General features: G+C 55.5%; 1 protein-coding gene and 1 pseudogene across 1 annotated transcript; both read left to right on the top strand.

Annotated features, from left to right (window-relative positions):
- LOC141977376 (interferon-inducible GTPase 5-like) overlaps positions 1–17,186 on the top strand; it is a 34,649-nt pseudogene extending 17,463 nt beyond the window's left edge.
- Positions 3,766–8,278, top strand: LOC141977469 (hyaluronan synthase 1-like). Its single transcript, XM_074938989.1, has 4 exons — positions 3,766–4,467; positions 5,576–5,801; positions 6,989–7,121; positions 7,603–8,278. Exons 1-4 carry the CDS (start codon positions 3,766–3,768, stop codon positions 8,276–8,278), a joined length of 1,737 nt encoding a protein of 578 aa, XP_074795090.1.
- Positions 17,187–17,914: the final 728 nt, after the last annotated feature.

Here is a 17,914-nt window from a genome sequence, read left to right as displayed (position 1 = left end):
TCCAGTATACAGGCTTTTGATACTGGCTCACATGACCGTCTCATAAGCAAACTAGCGAAATACAGCCCAGAGGAACCTATTATAAGGTGGATGTACAACTGGTTGGAATACCATCCTCAGAGAGTAGTTATCAATTGTTCACTGTCAGGCTGGAAAGGCCTGTCGAGTGGGGTGCCACAGGGATCTGTTCTGGATCTAGGTCTATTCAATATCTTCACCAATGAATAATGATTACAGCATTCCGTCCCTAAAAGGGTAACGGGTGCCAGATGCCAGCAGGGTTGTGTACAAAAGGGAGTGGGGTTCAGTGGTTAAAGCAGGGAGGATGGGAGCCAAGGCTCCCCAGCAAAGCCCAGCACTTGCTTTCAGGCTCAATGAAGACAGCAATTAAGTCTCTTTGCTGTAGCAGAGACAGCTGCAAACAATGGAGGCCTCTGACCAGGGCAGTAGGGCGTGTGGCAGGTCAGAGCTGAACCCTGTGGGGTGCGAACACAGGGGCTAGGAGATCGGTAGCCACCTTAGCCTCCTCCCTGAAACTGGCAGTACCCACTGGGGCTGGTGGAGCAAGGGTGGTGCCAGAACCTGAAAAGAATGTCGTAGTTTGCGCTGTGTTTTCCAGCAGGGCCGTCCTCAGCATACGCAGAATATGCAGCTGTGTAGGGCCCCTGGAAATTTGGGGCTTAGTGTCCACCCTCCCAGCTCTTCCTATCCCTGGTCTGACCCTTCCTGCAGGCTCCCACCGCTGGCAGCTGCAGCCTGGCGAGTCTTCTCCGGCGGGGATCTCGTAACTTACAAGTGAAAAAGCCTCCAGCCTGCCAGCCCTATCAGCACAACACTGACGCTGCCAAAGAGCCGTTCAAGGGGGAATGAAGCCATTTCACAGGCATTTGCCAAACCCCAGGTATATACGGTTAGTATCTGAATTTACTGACAAAACCAGGTGGGCATCACTGTCATATTTACTCCGAAGATGTTAGTCTACAGGACCTGAGTTAAAAATTTGCTTTAAAAACATATCGAAGAGATGCACTAACCCAGGGGTGGCCAACCTGTGGTTCTGGAGCCACACGCGGCTCGTCAGAAGTTAATACGCGGCTCCTTGTCTAGGCACCGACTCCGGGGCTGGAGCGACAGGCGCCAACTTTCCAATGTGCCGGGGGGGCTCCCTGCTCAACCCCTGGCTCTGCCACAGGCTCTGCCCCCACTTCACCCCTTCCCGCCCCCTCCCTGAGCCTGCCGTGCCCTTGCTCTTCCCCCTTCCCCACCCAGAGCTTCCTGCATGCTCCAAAACAGGTGATCGGGAGGTGCGGGGAGGGAGCGGGAGGCGCTGGGGGCGGGAGCGGGGGAGCTGATGGGGGGCTGCTGGCGTATTACTGTGGCTCTTTGGCAATGTACATTGGTAAATTCTGGCTCCTTCTCAGGCCCATGTTGGCCCCCACTGCATTAACCTGTCTAGCACGGCCCCTTTCCTCTCTATATAGTCCAAAGACAGAATCGCATTCAAATACACCTTGGGAGTAACCGTGAATGATTTCCTGAAATGTCATTAATTGCACGACCCTCATGCCTGGACACTTCCTCTTTAAATACAATTCAGACTGACCCTTTCTCAGCCCACCAGCTTGTGTTTTACTGAATTTGTCGCATACTGTCTGCAGGTTTGTGCCACAGAGCGAAGAGGTGATACTCAGCTTAGTCACAAGGGTAGAGGTGCGACTCTTTCCACATGAGAGATGTTTAGCCAGATCATCAGGTGGTATAAATCATACAACTGGGATCTGGCCCCAGTGACTCCAAAGGAACTACGGCCGATTGACCCCAGCTGGAATCTGGCCCCATTGACTCCCATGGAGCGATGGCCGATTCACACCAGATGGGGGTCTGGTGAAACTATTAAGGAAACTAAGGATGCCGATGGGTTGATTTCATTATGACAGCTCCCCTGCCACTCCCAGACCTGTTTGCTAAATTCCTCCTCATTGACTTCTGCAAATATTTATTGGTGACACATTTTCTTATCCACCCCATACCAGTGTCAAACGGTCTCATAAGCATCACACTGCACCTGGCTGGGGGAATTTAATTATAGAGTAACTGAGCAGAGAAGAGTGTTTCGGCCTTCATTGCGTTCCAGGCAAGGTTTGTTCCCTGAGATCGCCGAGATGGGTAGGGGGCTTCCAGACAGAATCCAGGAGTTAGGATCTCCAGGAGTCGAGAGAGAGAAGCAGATGGCATAGATACTGGTTTGCTATGAATGTGCTAATGTACAAGGGGCATAGGACGGGAACCCTCAGAGAATAAGAGACCCAAACAACAGACACGGCCCTTGTGTATTTCAAGCGCACAGGGAAACAACTGAAAATAAATGACCAGCATGCGGGGGAACAAACAGGGCTGGAGCGGGGAAAAGAATCATAGAATCATAGAATAGAATCATAAAATCATAGAATATCAGGGTTGGAAGAGACATCAGGAGGTCATCTAGTCCAATCCCCTGCTCAAAGCAGGACCAACCCCAATTAAGTCATCCCAGCCAGGGCTTTGTCAAGCCGGGCCTTAAAAACCTCTAAGGATGGAGATTCCATCCCCCTCCCTAGGGAACCCATTCCAGGGCTTCACCACCCTCCTAGTGAAATAGTGTTTCCTAATCTCCAACCTAGACCTCCTCCACTGCAACTTGAGACCATTGCTCCTCGTTCTGTCATCTGCCACCACTGAGAACAGCCGAGCTCCATCCTCTTTGGAACCCCCCTCCCCCCGCTCAGGTAGTTGAAGGCTGATATCAAATCCCCCCTCACTCTTCTCTTCTGCAGACTAAATAACCCCAGTTCCCTCAGCCTCTCCTCGTAAATCATGTGCCCCAGCCCCCTAATCATTTTTGTTGCCCTTCACTGGAATCTCTCCAATGTGTCCACATCCCTTCTGTAGTGGGGGGACCAAAACTGGACACAATACTCCAGGTGTGGTCTCACCAGTGCCGAATAGAGGGGAATAATCACTTCCCTTGATCTGCTGGCAACACTCCTACAAATACAGCTCAATGTGCCATTGGCCTTCATGGCTGTCAGGGCACACTGCTGACTCATAGCCAGCTTCTCTTCCAGTGTAATGCCCAAGGTCTTCTCTGCAGAACTGCTGCTTAGCCAGTTGGTCCCCAGCAAAGAAACAAAGAAAGACAGATGGGGAGGGGCTAAGCTGGGTGGAGGAAAAAGACATGAACTTAAAGTTGGGGAGGAACCACCAAGCCTGACGTAGACGCAGGGTGTGCATCATCTCCAGACCACTGATCAAAAACTCCCCCAGACAGAGTAAGGGAACCAGAACAAACGGCAGCTGCAGCACCAGCCGGGAGAGAGAGCCCAGCACCAGGTAAGGTCAGTGGGGTCTAGTGGTTAGAGGGGGCAGGCTGGGAGCCAGGACTCCTGGGTTCTATCCCCAGCTCTTGGAGAGGAATGGGGTCTGGTGGGTCACAGCAGTGGGGGCCGGGAGCCAGGGCTCCTCGGTTCCCTGCCTGGTGCTGACAGGGGGAGTGTTACGCTTGTGTGGGTCGTTTATTTATTCAAACGGACCTTTTCGGGTGCCAGTTGCCGTCATCCCGACAACGCCCTATTCCCAGCCTGGTTTAATTATTTTTGTGGCCCTGCCCCAGAGCTCCTGCCAGTTTGGGCAGCCCCAGGCAGTGAATCCCCACTATTGCTGAGACCTGCGGGGATCCAGTCCACACCCACCCAACCGCATCTCACCCCATGCCCGTCCCTTGCAGAGATGGACCCCAGAAAAGCACCTAAATACCTCATCTCTGCCGGGCGCCGCATCCTCACCATCGCCTTTGCCCTGCTCATCTTGGGGGTCCTGACATGGGCTTACGTCGCTGGGATCCAGCTGGTGGCCGACCAGTATCGGATCATGGCCTTCGGCCTCTATGGAGTCTTCCTCGCCGCCCACCTGGTCATCCAGAGCTTCTTCGCCTCTCTGGAGCACCGGCGGATGAGGAGGGAGTCTTTGGCCTGTAGCTACACCAAGACGGTGGCGTTGACCATCTCGGCCTACCAAGAAGACCCCTCCTACCTCTGGCAGTGCCTGGAGTCGGTGCGGGCCACCCTGTACCCCCCAGAGAAGCTGCGGATCCTCATGGTGATCGACGGCAACAGCCCCGACGACCGCTACATGATGGACATGTTCCAGGAGGTCTTCGCCGGCGAGGACGTGGGCACCTACGTCTGGGAGAACAATTACCACCAGCTGCCCCCGCTGGAGGGCGAGGAGGGGGGCGGCGGCTCCCAGGGGGCAGGAGGGGAGGAGCCTGGGCCCTACACCGAGGTGGAGATGGTGGACCCGGGCCAGCTGGCGGTGGAGGATTTGATCCGGTCCAGGCGATGCGTCTGCATCATGCAGCGATGGGGCGGGAAGCGGGAGGTGATGTACACGGCCTTCAGGGCGCTGGGCAACTCGGTGGACTATATCCAGGTAGGAGCAACCAGCTGGCTACCCTCCCCCTACCCCACCCCCCAGCACAGCACAGCGCCCCCTACTGCCGTTCTGGGCATGAGGGCCAGCCCTGACTGCCAGGGGAGAACTCCCCACCCTGCCCCCTGCAGCACAGCGCCCCCTAGCGCCGCCCTGGGGCATCGGGACAGTCCTGACTGTCAGGGGAGAGCCCCCAGCCTGCCCCCTGCAGTACAGCGCCCCCTAGCGCCACCCTGGGGCATCGGGACAGTCCTGACTGTCAGGGGAGAGCCCCCCACCCTGCCCCCTGCAGCACAGCACCCCCTAGCGCCACCCTGGGGCATCGGGCCAGCCCTGACTGTCAGGGGAGAGCCCCCACCCTGCCCCCTGCAGCACAGCACCCCCTAGCGCCACCCTGGGGCATCGGGACAGCCCTGACTGTCAGGGGAGAGCCCCCCAGCCTGCCCCCTGCAGCACAGCACCCTCTAGCACCACCCTGGGGCATCGGGACAGTCCTGAGTGTCAGGGGAGAGCCCCCAGCCTGCCCCCTGCAGCACAGCACCCTCTAGCACCACCCTGGGGCATCGGGACAGCCCTGACTGTCAGGGGAGAGCCCCCAGCCTGCCCCCTGCAGTACAGCGCCCCCTAGCGCCACCCTGGGGCATCGGGACAGCCCTGACTGTCAGGGGAGAGCCCCCAGCCTGCCCCCTGCAGTACAGCGCCCCCTAGCGCCACCCTGGGGCATCGGGACAGTCCTGACTGTCAGGGGAGAGCCCCCCACCCTGCCCCCTGCAGCACAGCGCCCCCTAGCGCCACCCTGGGGCATCGGGACAGCCCTGACTGTCAGGGGAGAGCCCCCAGCCTGCCCCCTGCAGCACAGCGCCCCTTAGCGCCACCCTGGGGCATCGGGACAGCCCTGACTGTCAGGCGAGAGCCCCCACCCCGCCCCCTGCAGTACAGCGCCCCCTAGCGCCACCCTGGGGCATCGGGACAGTCCTGACTGCCAGGGGAGAGCCCCCAGCCTGCCCCCTGCAGCACAGCGCCCCCTAGTGATGCACTGGGCATAGGGCTCAGCACAGCTCCCCCGGGGGGTCTCCGCAAGTAACACCCCCTCCTCGGCCGCCCCCAGGTGTGCGACTCAGACACCAAGCTGGACCCCAGTGCCACGGTGGAGATGGTGAAGGTGTTGGAGGCCAACAAGCGCTACGGAGCCGTGGGGGGCGACGTGCGGATCCTGAACGTCTCCGACTCCTTCATCAGCTTCATGAGCAGCCTGCGCTACTGGATGGCCTTCAACGTGGAGCGCGCCTGCCAGTCCTACTTCGACTGCGTCTCCTGCATCAGCGGGCCCCTGGGTGAGCCTGCCAGGACGCCTGGGTTCTCCCACGCTCTGGGAAGGGAGTGGGGGCTAGTGGTTAGAGCAGGGGAGGCTGAGCAGGGGGGCTGGGTGTCAGGATTCCTGGGTTCTCTCCCCAGCTCTGGGAGGGAAGTGGGGTCTATTGGCTAGAGCAGGGGGGCTGGGTGTCAGGACTCCTGGGGTCTCCCCGTATCTGGGAGGGGAGTGGGGTCTAGTGGCTAGAGCAGGGGGGCTGGGTGTCAGGACTCCTGGGGTCTCCCCATCTCTAGGAGGGGAGTGGGGTCTGTTGGCTAGAGCAGGGGGGCTGGGTGTCAGGACTCCTGGGGTCTCCCTGTCTCTGGGAGGGGAGTGGGGTCTAGTGGCTAGAGAAGGGGGGCTGGGTGTCAGGACTCCTGGGGTCTCCCCGTCTCTGGGAGGGGAGTGGGGTCTGTTGGCTAGAGCAGGGGGGCTGGGTGTCAGGACTCCTGGGGTCTCCCCGTCTCTGGGAGGGGAGTGGGGTCTAGTGGCTAGAGCAGGGGGGCTGGGTGTCAGGACTCCAGGGTCTCTCCCTGGCTCTGGGAGGGGAGTGGGGTCTAGTGGCTAGAGCAGGGGGGCTGGGAGCCAGGACTCCTGGGTTCTCTCCCCGTCTCTGGGAGGGGAGTGGCGTCCAGTGGCTAGAGCAGGGGGGCTGGGTGTCAGGACTCCTGGGGTCTCCCTGTCTCTGGGAGGGGAGTGGGGTCCATTGGCTCGAGCAGGGGGGCTGGGTGTCAGGGCTCCTGGGGTCTCCCCGTCTCTGGGAGGGGAGTGGGGTCTGTTGGCTAGAGCAGGGGGGCTGGGTGTTAGGACTCCTGGGGTCTCCCCGTCTCTGGGAGGGGAGTGGGGTCCAGTGGCTAGAGCAGGGGGGCTGGGTGTCAGGACTCCTGGGGTCTCCCCATCTCTGGGAGGGGAGTGGGGTCTGTTGGCTAGAGCAGGGGGGCTGGGTGTTAGGACTCCTGGGGTCTCCCCATCTCTGGGAGGGGAGTGGGGTCCAGTGGCTAGAGCAGGGGGGCTGGGTGTCAGGACTCCTGGGTCTCTCCCTGGCTCTGGGAGGGGAGTGGGGTCCAGTGGCTAGAGCAGGGGGCTCTATCCCGGCTCGAGGAGGGGCCGGGAAGGGAGCGCTGGGAATTCCGGCTTTGCTGACCCTGCGCTGCCTGCTGCCCCCTGCAGGCCTGTACCGGAACGACCTCCTGCAGCAGTTCCTGGAGTCCTGGTACCACCAGAAATTCCTGGGCACCCACTGCACCTTCGGCGACGACCGGCACCTCACCAACCGCATGCTGAGCATGGGCTACGCCACCAAGTGAGTGCACGGCCCAGCTGGGCCCGGCCCTCCTGGGGGCTGGGGGCCCGGACTCCTGGGTTCTCTCCCCAGCTCTGGGAGGGGAGCGGGGGCTAGTGGTTAGAGCCGGGGGGAATGGGAGCCAGGACTCCTGGGTTCTCTCCCTGGCTCTGGAAGGGGAGTGGGGGCTAGCGGTTAGAGAAGGGGGGGTTGGGAGCCAGGACTCCTGGGTTCTCTCCCTGGCTCTGGGAGGGGAGCGGGGGCTAGCGGTTAGAGCAGGAGGGGTTGGGAGCCAGGATTCCTGGGTTCTCTCCCCAGCTCTGGGAGGGGAGCGGGGGCTAGTGGTTAGAGCAGGGCGATAGGAGCCAGGACACCTGGGTTCTATTTCCGGCTCTGGGAGGGGAGTGGGGCTAGCGGGCAGAGCAGGGGGACTGGGAGTCAGGACTCCTGGGTTCCAACCCCAGCTCTGCATTAGCTAAGCCCCCCGCCTGCCCCCCTCCAGGTACACGGCCCGCTCCCGCTGCTACTCAGAGACCCCCGCCCAGTTCCTGCGCTGGCTGGCCCAGCAGACCCGCTGGACCAAGTCCTACTTCCGCGAGTGGCTCTACAACGCCCTCTGGTGGCACCAGCACCACCTGTGGATGACCTACGAGGCCGTGGTGGCCGGCGTCTTCCCCTTCTTCGTGACGGCCACCGTCCTGCGCCTCTTCTATGGCGGCAGCCTGTGGGACGTGCTGTGGGTCCTGCTCTGCGTCCAGCTGGTGGCCTGCATCAAGGCGCTCTACGCCTGCTGGCTGCGGGGCAGCCCCCGCATGCTCTTCATGAGCCTCTACGCCCTGCTCTACATGGGCGGCCTCCTGCCGGCCAAGTACTTCGCCATCGTCACCATGAACAAGAGCAGCTGGGGCACCTCCGGGAGGAAGAAGATGGTGGGCAACTTGATGCCCCTGCTGCCCGTCTCCATCTGGGGGTTCCTGCTGCTGGCGGGGCTGGGCTACACCATCTACCAAGAGGCCCTGGCCAAATGGACCCGCCTGGTCAAGCAGGCCGAGCTGAGATACCTGGTCATCGGGGTGGGCGTCTACCTGGGCTACTGGGCTGGCATGGTGCTGCTGTACTGGGTGTGGATCCGGCGGTGCTGCCGGAAGCGGGCCGATCACTACGCAGTCCAGGTGTGAGGCCCGGACACCAGTGTTCCTTTTATTCTCTTCCTACCTCACCCCCCCCCGGCCTGGCTGTGGGGAAGCTGGAAGGCCGGATTAGAACAGGGAAGTGATGGCTAATGGGGAGAGAAGGGAGCGAGGGTGCCAGGACCCCTGGGTTCCATCCCCTGCTCTGGGAGGGGAGTGGGATCTAGTGGTTAGAGCAGGGAAGGGCAAGGGAGCCAAGGCTCCTGGGTTCTTTCCCTGGCTCTCTGTGGGGAGTGGGGGCTAGTGGTTACAGCAGCGGGGCTGGGAGCCAGGACTCCTGGGTTCTACCCTCAGCTCTGAGAGGGAAGTAAGGTCTAGCGATTGGAGCAGGTGGGGCTAGGAGCCTGGACTCCTGGATTCTAGCCCTGACTCTCACAGGGGAATGGGGTCTAGCACAGGGAGTCTCAAACTGGGGGTCACGACCCCTCAGGGGGTCACAAGGTTATTATGTGGGGGTCACAAGCTGCCACGCTGTGGCATCGCGGCCGGCATCCCGTGCTCATCTAAACGGGGCTGATCCTGCTCCTCACGCTCCCTGCTCCTCCTGCTCTGCACGACAGACTTAGGTCAACGTGAGGCAGCTCAGGGGGACCTAACTATGTCCGTGTCCACACCCCTGCCTTGCGCCCGCCGACGTACAGGCCCTACCCCAGTGACATCACAACTGGGGGTCGCGCGGGTGACCTTGCGTCCGTGTAGACACGGCGTTACTTACACCATGGCTGTCAGCTCGCCCGTCCCAGGCTCTGGCCACACTGCAGTGACGCCGGGGGTCAGACTCCGCTCTGGCAGTGCCCCCCCCCGCCCTCAGGCACTAGGGGGCACAGCATCACCCCCCCGTTTCGGTCACACCGCCCCTGTGAGTCCGGCCTGCAAGGCCTCGTGCCGGGTGACGTCTCCCTGCGCTGGGCCCTCTGCCCAGGTCCCCATGCGGCGCCGGTGTCACGTGGGGCTGGGCCAGGGCCCGCTGTCCCGGCTCTGGGCCCACGGCTCCCCCTGCAGCTCAGCCCTGGCTCGCCATCAGCGCGACTGGTCTGCGCTGCCCCGGCTCCCGGCTCCCTTTCCTGTGCCCCAGCCCAGCTCGACCTGCTGCTCTCCCCTTAACTCTGCCCTCCCCTGCCTCAGCCAGCCCCAGCTCACATGGAGGATGGGCCCTGGGCTCCTGACTCCCTCACTGGCCAGCTTCCCTGTCAATCAGGTCGACCTGCAGCGATGCCCGCTCCCCATTGGCCCTGGGGATTGTCCTCCTCTTCGACCCGTCCCCTTTCTTTTGCTACTGGGAGAGGGCTGACCAAAAACCCAGCACCACGTTTCAGTGAGGGGCCAGCAGCCCCCGGACACCCTCAGGCCTGGTCTACACTTAAAGTTCAGGCTGTTAAAGCTACAGAGGCCAGGGGCGGGGAGGGATCCACACCCTGAGCACCGCACTGAGGCCGACCCAACCCCTGGAGTAGACGCAGGTCGATGGGTGAATCCTTCCCTCGCTCGGGGAGGGGAGTTCCCACAGGGATGGAAAACCCCGTCCATTGGGACAGGCGGCATCTTCACTACGGGGCTCTGCCGGCCCAGCTACAGCGCTGGGACACGACAGCAGCCGTAGTGTAGACAGGGCCCTGTACCCCACACAGAGCTAATCCCCCCTCCCTGCACATGCTGGATGTTCCCCTGACTGGGGGTCCGGGGGGTATAAAGGGTCCAAGCCCAGGCGGGGTTAGACGGCCACAGCAGCGGGTGACTCACCTGGTGCACTCGTAGCTAGGAGAGCAGGGAGAAGGCAGAGGAGGAAGGAAACCGTCCTGGTGCTGGGAGGCCCACGGGGCTGGGCTCGGAGCCGAACGGGGCCTTCTCCCGGCTGACACAGCGAGCTCTGCCGGGGGGAGGAGGAGAGAGTCAAGACCGAAATGAGGCGGGAAAGGGAATCCCAGCCGAAATTTGGGCAGGGGAGCACTAGGCAATGGAGCCGCACAAATAACCAATTCTGTGCTTCACTGGCAGTTCCAAAAGATTGGGGGGGAAATCGTTTTGGGTTGGCCCAAAATTCTCGTCCAACTGCAAAGCCGAACGAAAAATGGTTTTGGTTCATTTTCAAGCATTCGGAAACATTTCTAAATTGGTTTCAAAAGGAAAAGTGCCGTCAACTTTGAAATGAAAAGACACTTTGAGTTGAAAAAAATTAAAAGGTTTAATTCTAGAAATGTCCAGACAAAACGTCTCCCTTTGTCGGGGTGTTGGTTTGGGGTTTTTTCCGGCTGAAGCAATGCAGCGAAATCGACACAAATTCGTGAAACGTTTCAGTCGCCCCAAAGCTGCATTTTTCAGTGGAGAAAAGTTTCAGTTGGAAAATTTCTCCCAGCTCCCGCATGGCCCAGACACGCCTCGCCGTAGCAGAGCGGGGTCTCCGAGACACCGGAGAAGGGCGCTCCGCGGGGCAATCCGCGTCATAGTCATGGCTTCGGACACAATCGTGGTGACCAGCAAAGCGCAGATGTCAAATGGAGCCAGAGACAGTCACGGGGACATGACCTGCCCCTGCCTCACATCCTGTTACACCAAATCGCTTCAATGTGGAAGGAAACAGTTAAACAGCAAGTCAGCTGCAGCCTGTGTGCTTATTGCCAGACGGCCAGGGCCCCAGCAAGCCTATGGGTCCATTGACTTCAACAGGTTTCAGAGTAGCAGCCGTGTTAGTCTGTATTCGCAAAAAGAAAATGAGGACTTGTGGCACCTTAGAGACTAACCAATTTATTTGAGCATAAGCTTTCGTGAGCTTTCCGATGAAGTGAGCTGTAGCTCTTGAAAGCTTATGCTTATGCTTTTATGGTTAGTCTCTAAGGTGCCACAAGTCCACCTTTTCTTTTTGACTTCAACAGTTACACTGGTGTAAACTGGCTGGGATCTGTCCCATTGACTCCAATGGAGCTGTGGCTGAGTTTTCACTCCCTTGTCCATGTTTGCTCCAGGTCTGCACCGTCCCTTCTGACATGGGGCGACAGGCACGGCCTGTGGGGCGCCAGGGTCAGAGCATCCTGCCAATCTGCAGAGGGGCCCTACAGTGTTTCCACATTATCTCCACCCCCTTGGGCGGCCCAACGGCTTCTTCGCTTTCCTCTTCTGCAGCGAGCTGAGGTGTCCATTGAGCCTCTTACGGGGACGCTCCGGTCCCTTCCCTGGATCAGCCCGTTTCAGTTAGAACCTGTCAGGTCTCGGAGGCTTCAGACCCCGGCCCTGCCCATGTGCGTTACTTTGCATTGACCAAAACTCATTGACCAAAATTCATCTGCCATCGCGTTGTCCATTGACCCAGCTCCGTTCGAGCTCCCTCAAGTTCCCGACTAACCTCAATACGTTGCCTTCTCTGCAGATTTCACCACCTCCTCGCTCACCCCCCGTCAGATCATCTGAGTACCGTGAACGCTGGGTCTAGCACAGAGCCTGGAGGCCTCCACTTTTAAGCTTTTGCCATCACACAAAATTCCTTTGAATTCCAGCTCTGTTTTCTAGAGACACCAGGTGGGGGGAAGAGACGAGCTTCCGAGCGACACCGAGCTCTGCTGCGGGTCAGCGGAGCTCGAGAGCTCGTGTCTCTCCCCAGCAGAAGCTGGTCCAATAAAAGCTTTCCCCCCCCCACCTTGTCTCTCTAATATCCCGGGGCCCAAACGGCTACAACAACGCTGCAAACTCCTGTTTTCCGGCTGTTGTCCTGTTTCTGCTCCATGACCATGGCCGCCCTTAGGCATAGGCAGAATACGCAGCTGTGTAGGGCACCTGAACATTTGGGGCACCACTGGGTCTTAGTGTCCCCCTCTCGCCGGCTCTCCTATCCCTGTTCTCACCCTTCCTGCAGGCTCCCACAGCTGGCTGCTGCAGCCTGGTGACTGTTACTCCAGAGGGGATTTAGTAACTTGAAAGTGAAGAAGCCTCCGGCCTGCCAGCCCTATTAGCACAACACTGAAACTGTTAAAGAGACATTCAAGCAGGAATGAAGCCATTTCACAGGCATTTGCAAAAAGCCAGGAATATACAGTCAGTTTCTGCGTTTACTGACCAAACCAGCTGGGCATCACTGTCATATTTACTCAGAACATGTTGGTCTACAGGACCTTATGTTGTCAGACGTCACCGGCGTGGCGCTCTGCTCTGCTCTGCTCCAACAGTCGGCTGTGTGCGCGTGTTCCCTCCGTGTGCTGCCCCGGCTCCGCAGATCGCTGGCACCGCAGACCCCGAGAGAACCCCCAATGACCACAGACTCCGATAAGGTACGAAGGCACCCGGCCAGGTTTATTGTCAAACGAAGCCCAGTGATAGTTCCCCGCAGACTCTACCGAACATACTACGAATATTTGCCCCCAACAATGGACAGGCTCAGTCCGTGGCAGGACTCTCCATTGTCCCCGAGGCCAGACAAAGACAACCCCTCAGGGATGCATTCTCATACACAGGTGCAATCAGGTTACACATCACTCATGACGCATTGAGGTACAACCCCTCTACGCATTAGGGCGCTGCCTCTCCCCTGGTACAGGTTGGTTCGAACAAACAACTCTATCCATCATATTGTCCTTCTGACCCTGTCTTGAGGATGGCTCAGCCTGTTCCTTGTTATCTCTGTGGGATGTGTTCATACCGGGGTGTTCTGGTGCCATCCTGGCACACGCTCATCTCATTAGTGTTCATATGTGTGTAACCCTTCTGCCAGGCCAAGCTGATAGCAGCAAGGGCCGGGTTCAGCATGCAGGGGTTCCCTCTCATCCAAGCAAATGCAAAACTGGCTCGAGCCCCCACCCAGTGACCTGGGAAAATCTTACACACCCCCTGGGCGCCTCAAAGAGGCAACACTTCCCCTCTCGCAAGCACGGAGTCTCGGTGTAGTAGAGAATCTTTAATAACATGAGGTAAACGACATCAGCATTAAATTGGGAAAACACCACAACTAGTGTTCATTAACCAAACCATGAGCAAAGACCCACCCCAGAAAATTGGGCCACATCCTTTCCCTCGGGTTCTTGAGTCCCAGAACCCAAATGTCTCTTGAGTCCAGCAATCCTCAAATCACCCAAAATCCAAAAAGTCCAGCCCCAGAGTTCAAAAGTTCATCTGCAGAGTGTTACTCCCCAGTCTGGCTAAAAATGTGCCTGTGTGTGGGGGGAAAGAGGTAAGGGGCACCTTACGTGTCCTGAAGCTGACTGCCCCACAGGGCTCCGCTCCGCTGTCTCACGAACGGCTCCGCTCTGCACAGCTCAGCGTCTCACGAACGCTCCGCTCGGCTCTCTCACAAATGGCTCTGCTCAGCGTCTCACGAACGCTCCGCCAGCCTATCCACGAACAGCACCACTGCACTCTAGATCTTCCGGCTCCCCACTGCTCGACACAGCGCTCAGTGATTTCAGCTCAGAGTAGTGGGAGCCTTAGTGCTGGTGCACCATAAGGCCAAAGTGAATTCAGCACAGCACCTGTAGCAAAAAGAACAGGAGGACTTGTGGCACCTTAGAGACCAACCAATTTATTTGAGCATGAGCTTTCGTGAGCTACAGCTCACTTCATCGGATGCATACTGTGGAAAGTACAGAAGACGTTTTTATACACACAAACCATGAAAAAATGGGTGATTATCACTACAAAAGGTTTTCTCTCCCCCCACCCCACTCTCCTGCTGGTAATAGCTTATGTAAAGTGATCACTCTCCTTACAATGTGTATGATAATCAAGGTGGGCCATTTCCAGCACAAATCCAGGTTTTCTCCCCACCCCCACCCCCAAACCACACACACAAACCCACTCTCCTGTTGGTAATAGCTTATCTAAAGTGATCACTCTCCTTACAATGTGTATGATAATCAAGGTGGGCCATTTCCAGCACAAATCCGGGGTTTAACAAGAACGTCTGAGGAAGCGGGGGGGGGGGGGGAGTTGATAGGGAAAAAAAAGGGGAAATAGGTTACCTTGCATAATGACTTAGCCACTCCCAGTCTCTATTCAAGCCTAAGTTAATTGTATCCAATTTGCAAATGAATTCCAATTCAACAGTCTCTCGCTGGAGTCTGGATTTGAAGTTTTCCTGTTGTAATTTTGCTACTTTCATGTCTGTAATCGTGTGACCAGAGAGATTGAAGTGTTCTCCGACTGGTTTATGAATGTCGGAGAACACTTCAATCTCTCTGGTCACGCGATTACAGACATGAAAGTTGCAATTTTACAACAAAAAAACTTCAAATCCAGACTCCAGGGAGAAACTGTTGAATTGGAATTCATTTGCAAACTGGATACAATTAACTTAGGCTTGAATAGAGACTGTGAGTGGCTAAGTCATTATGCAAGGTAACCTATTTCCCCTTGTTTTTTCCTACCCCCCCCCCCAGACGTTCTTGTTAAACCCTGGATTTGTGCTGGAAATGGCCCACCTTGATTATCATACACATTGTAAGGAGAGTGATCACTTTAGATAAGCTATTACCAACAGGAGAGTGGGTTTGGGGGGGGGACCTGGATTTGTGGTGGAAATGGCCCAACTTGATTTCATACACATTGTAAGGAGAAAGAAGAAAAGGAGGACTTGTGGCACCTTAGAGACTAACCAATTTATTTGAGCATAAGCTTTCGTGAGCTACAGCTCACTTCATCGGATGCAAGTGAGCTGTAGCTCACGAAAGCTTATGCTCAAATAAATTGGTTAGTCTCTAAGGTGCCACAAGTCCTCCTTTTCTTTTTGCGAATACAGACTAACATGGCTGTTACTCTGAAACCTGTCATTGTAAGGAGAGTGGTCACTTTAGATAAGCTATTACCAGCAGGAGAGTGGGGTGAGATATTTTTTCATGCTTTGTGTGTATAAAAAGATCTTCTACACTTTCCACAGTATGCATCCGATGAAGTGAGCTGTAGCTCACAAAAGCTTATGCTCAAATAAATTGGTTAGTCTCTAAGGTGCCACAAGTCCTCCTTTTCTTTTTGCGAATACAGACTAACATGGCTGTTACTCTGAAACCTGTCATTGTAAGGAGAGTGGTCACTTTAGATAAGCTATTACCAGCAGGAGAGTGGGGTGAGATATTTTTTCATGCTTTGTGTGTATAAAAAGATCTTCTACACTTTCCACAGTATGCATCCGATGAAGTGAGCTGTAGCTCACAAAAGCTTATGCTCAAATAAATTGGTTAGTCTCTAAGGTGCCACAAGTCCTCCTTTTCTTTTTGCGGATACAGACTAACACGGCTGTTACTCTGAAACCTACCTGTAGCAAGACTCTTAATAGACCCAAAATTAGCTCTGACGTTCCCCAGTGGAGAGAGACAGAGATGCAATTGGTGTTTCAAACCCTCACAAAGGTCCCACACCACCAGGTACTAATACCTATCTCAAGCCACTCTCAAGTCACAGAGTTTTGGAACCCATGTCCCTTGCCTAGCGAGTGCTACTTAGTTGATGGTGTGTCCCTCCATCATAACAAAAGGCCAAGTACAGTTCCAAGCACAGTTCCCATAATCAGGGTAATAACAATTTATTCTTCCTGCCCCAATAACAGAGACACTGGGGATCCCACAGCAGCCAAAGTGACCATTTGGGCAGCTATGGCCTCATTCTAGGCAGGGTGGGTGTGTCTATGCAAATGAGATCAGCCCCTAAAGTTCTTTTCCACAACTTGCCACACCTCACCACCAGATGTCAGGGTGTGGCTCATCCTGACTCTGCTTACATGTGTGTTCTTACTTTTAGCAGCCCTCTTCCTGCCAACTTCTGTGAGCAGGGCCTGCCTCTGGCTCCGAGCTTAACTTGGCTTTATGTTCGCAAAGTCTTGACCATTACTTCAGTTCAGGCCTCAGGTCTCATACCGGGCCTCTGATACCAAGGGTTTATGTTTCAGGGTCTCATCTTACTACACTTAGTTTTAAATTTGCTTCACAAATATTTCATTAGTGAGTTGAAGATTATAAAAATCACAACTCTAAAAAATCCTTGCATAGATTTTAGATACGCAATCATCTTTAGCCTTAAATGCTTGGATCTTCAAAAATATAGTTTTTAAATAAATCCTTCAGAAGACCACCCTTATCGAAAATACACACTTTAATTTTAATTACTATAGTAAAAAAAAATTGCTTCCAAAGTCTTCCCATCCTTTCTGTCCATCCCTTTCTCCCTTCACCCCCCTCCCCCTATTGAAGAGAGCCCTTAAAGGGACAACACCCCTTTCTTTCCAGATAGCTGGACAAAGAGTTTCCCTTTCTTTACTTCTGACTATCTGATGAACTGGTTTTAAGAGAACCCTCCAGCAAAATCAGTACCTTAGTAAGATATAAAATCCTTTGTTATGCCTAAAATCTTTGGAAACATATTTTTTAAAGTTGGTGACATTTCATAAACATGTCTATTGTTATGGAGATCACACAAAGTAAATTAGTGTTCCCTTTTTCGAAAAGCAATGCACATTGTTTATGAACACACGAAACCTCTGTGACTGATTAATTTAAAATAACGTCTGAAGTCGTGCAACATTGCAGCTATTCCTCTCCTGGCTCTCTTGCTTAAGTGCGACGTTGGCATCCTGGTGGATAACATGAGACAGTATTGGGAGAGCTTTGGGCTAGATGGCATTTCCCTCAATGCACTCGCTATCCAAGCTGAGAAGTCTGTCGCTGAGCAGAAGGACGTGATCAAGTCCCCATTGGCCAAAGAGATCTCAAAAGAAATGGCAGAGGAGCAGCTGACTAAGGCTACAGGGGCGGGTCTAATGGTAGTTAAACATTTTGTCAGCATGATACCGGTGGCCGGGACCGTATTTACTGCACAGAGGTCTTTCCCCGTGGCTCACAGAATGCTGAATGGCTTGGACGACGTCGCTGAAGACGCCCAAAGAGTCCTGACCCAGGCATTGGACAGAGAAGAGGGAACAAGTGAATAACAGCAACAAAAGGCCAATAAGCTGGATACACGCCTCCGGCAGATGGAGCTTGGAGCCAACCAGAAGACAATGGCCGATTCTTCTGTACTCAGAGCTAACGCAACGAAGGAAAAAAATATTAAAAAACAAAGACGTATTTCCAGTGCGGGGGGCCAGGCAAAACGGGGGTTCAGGTCCCTGGTCCCACAATTTTTTTTAAGCCAGGCCCCCGATGGGAAAGTTGAGGGGCAGCAGCAGGGCAAATACCGGCTCAAAAAGCCCTGATCTATGTTAACGAAAACCATCAGGCAAGATTTTTTAAAATATACTTTAACTTTCTCTGTATAAATCAGTGGAGATTCCTTGAGTCCCATGGAGCGATTGACACCAGCTGAGAATGTGGCCTATTGCGTGCCGTGTAAACCGGTGCAGAGTCGGACCGTGAGAAACCAGCAGAGCTGTTATAACCGTGCAGACGTGTGATCAGAAAACAGTGAACCCAGAACCAGCTCCTTCCAGCTTTTGTTCTTTCCCTGAGTCCTTTTCCCTTTGCCATTAAATGCTGGGATAGACCTGTTCCACCCCGAGCATGTGAAGACAATTAATTGAAAGGAAACCATTAAAAATAGACTTCTGAGCAGTAAGAGACCTACCTGAGACCTGGAACCTGCTCTGCTACCATGGACTCAGCTCTCAACTCAACTCTGCCTGAGGGAAACAGACTCGATTAGAAACCCCTTAGCACAGAT

The sequence above is a fragment of the Natator depressus genome, chromosome 24, assembly GCF_965152275.1.
Source record: "Natator depressus isolate rNatDep1 chromosome 24, rNatDep2.hap1, whole genome shotgun sequence".
Classification (NCBI taxonomy): Eukaryota; Metazoa; Chordata; order Testudines; family Cheloniidae; genus Natator; species Natator depressus.
Note: the sequence above shows the minus strand (reverse complement) of the source record. Positions and strands in the feature narration are given on the sequence as shown.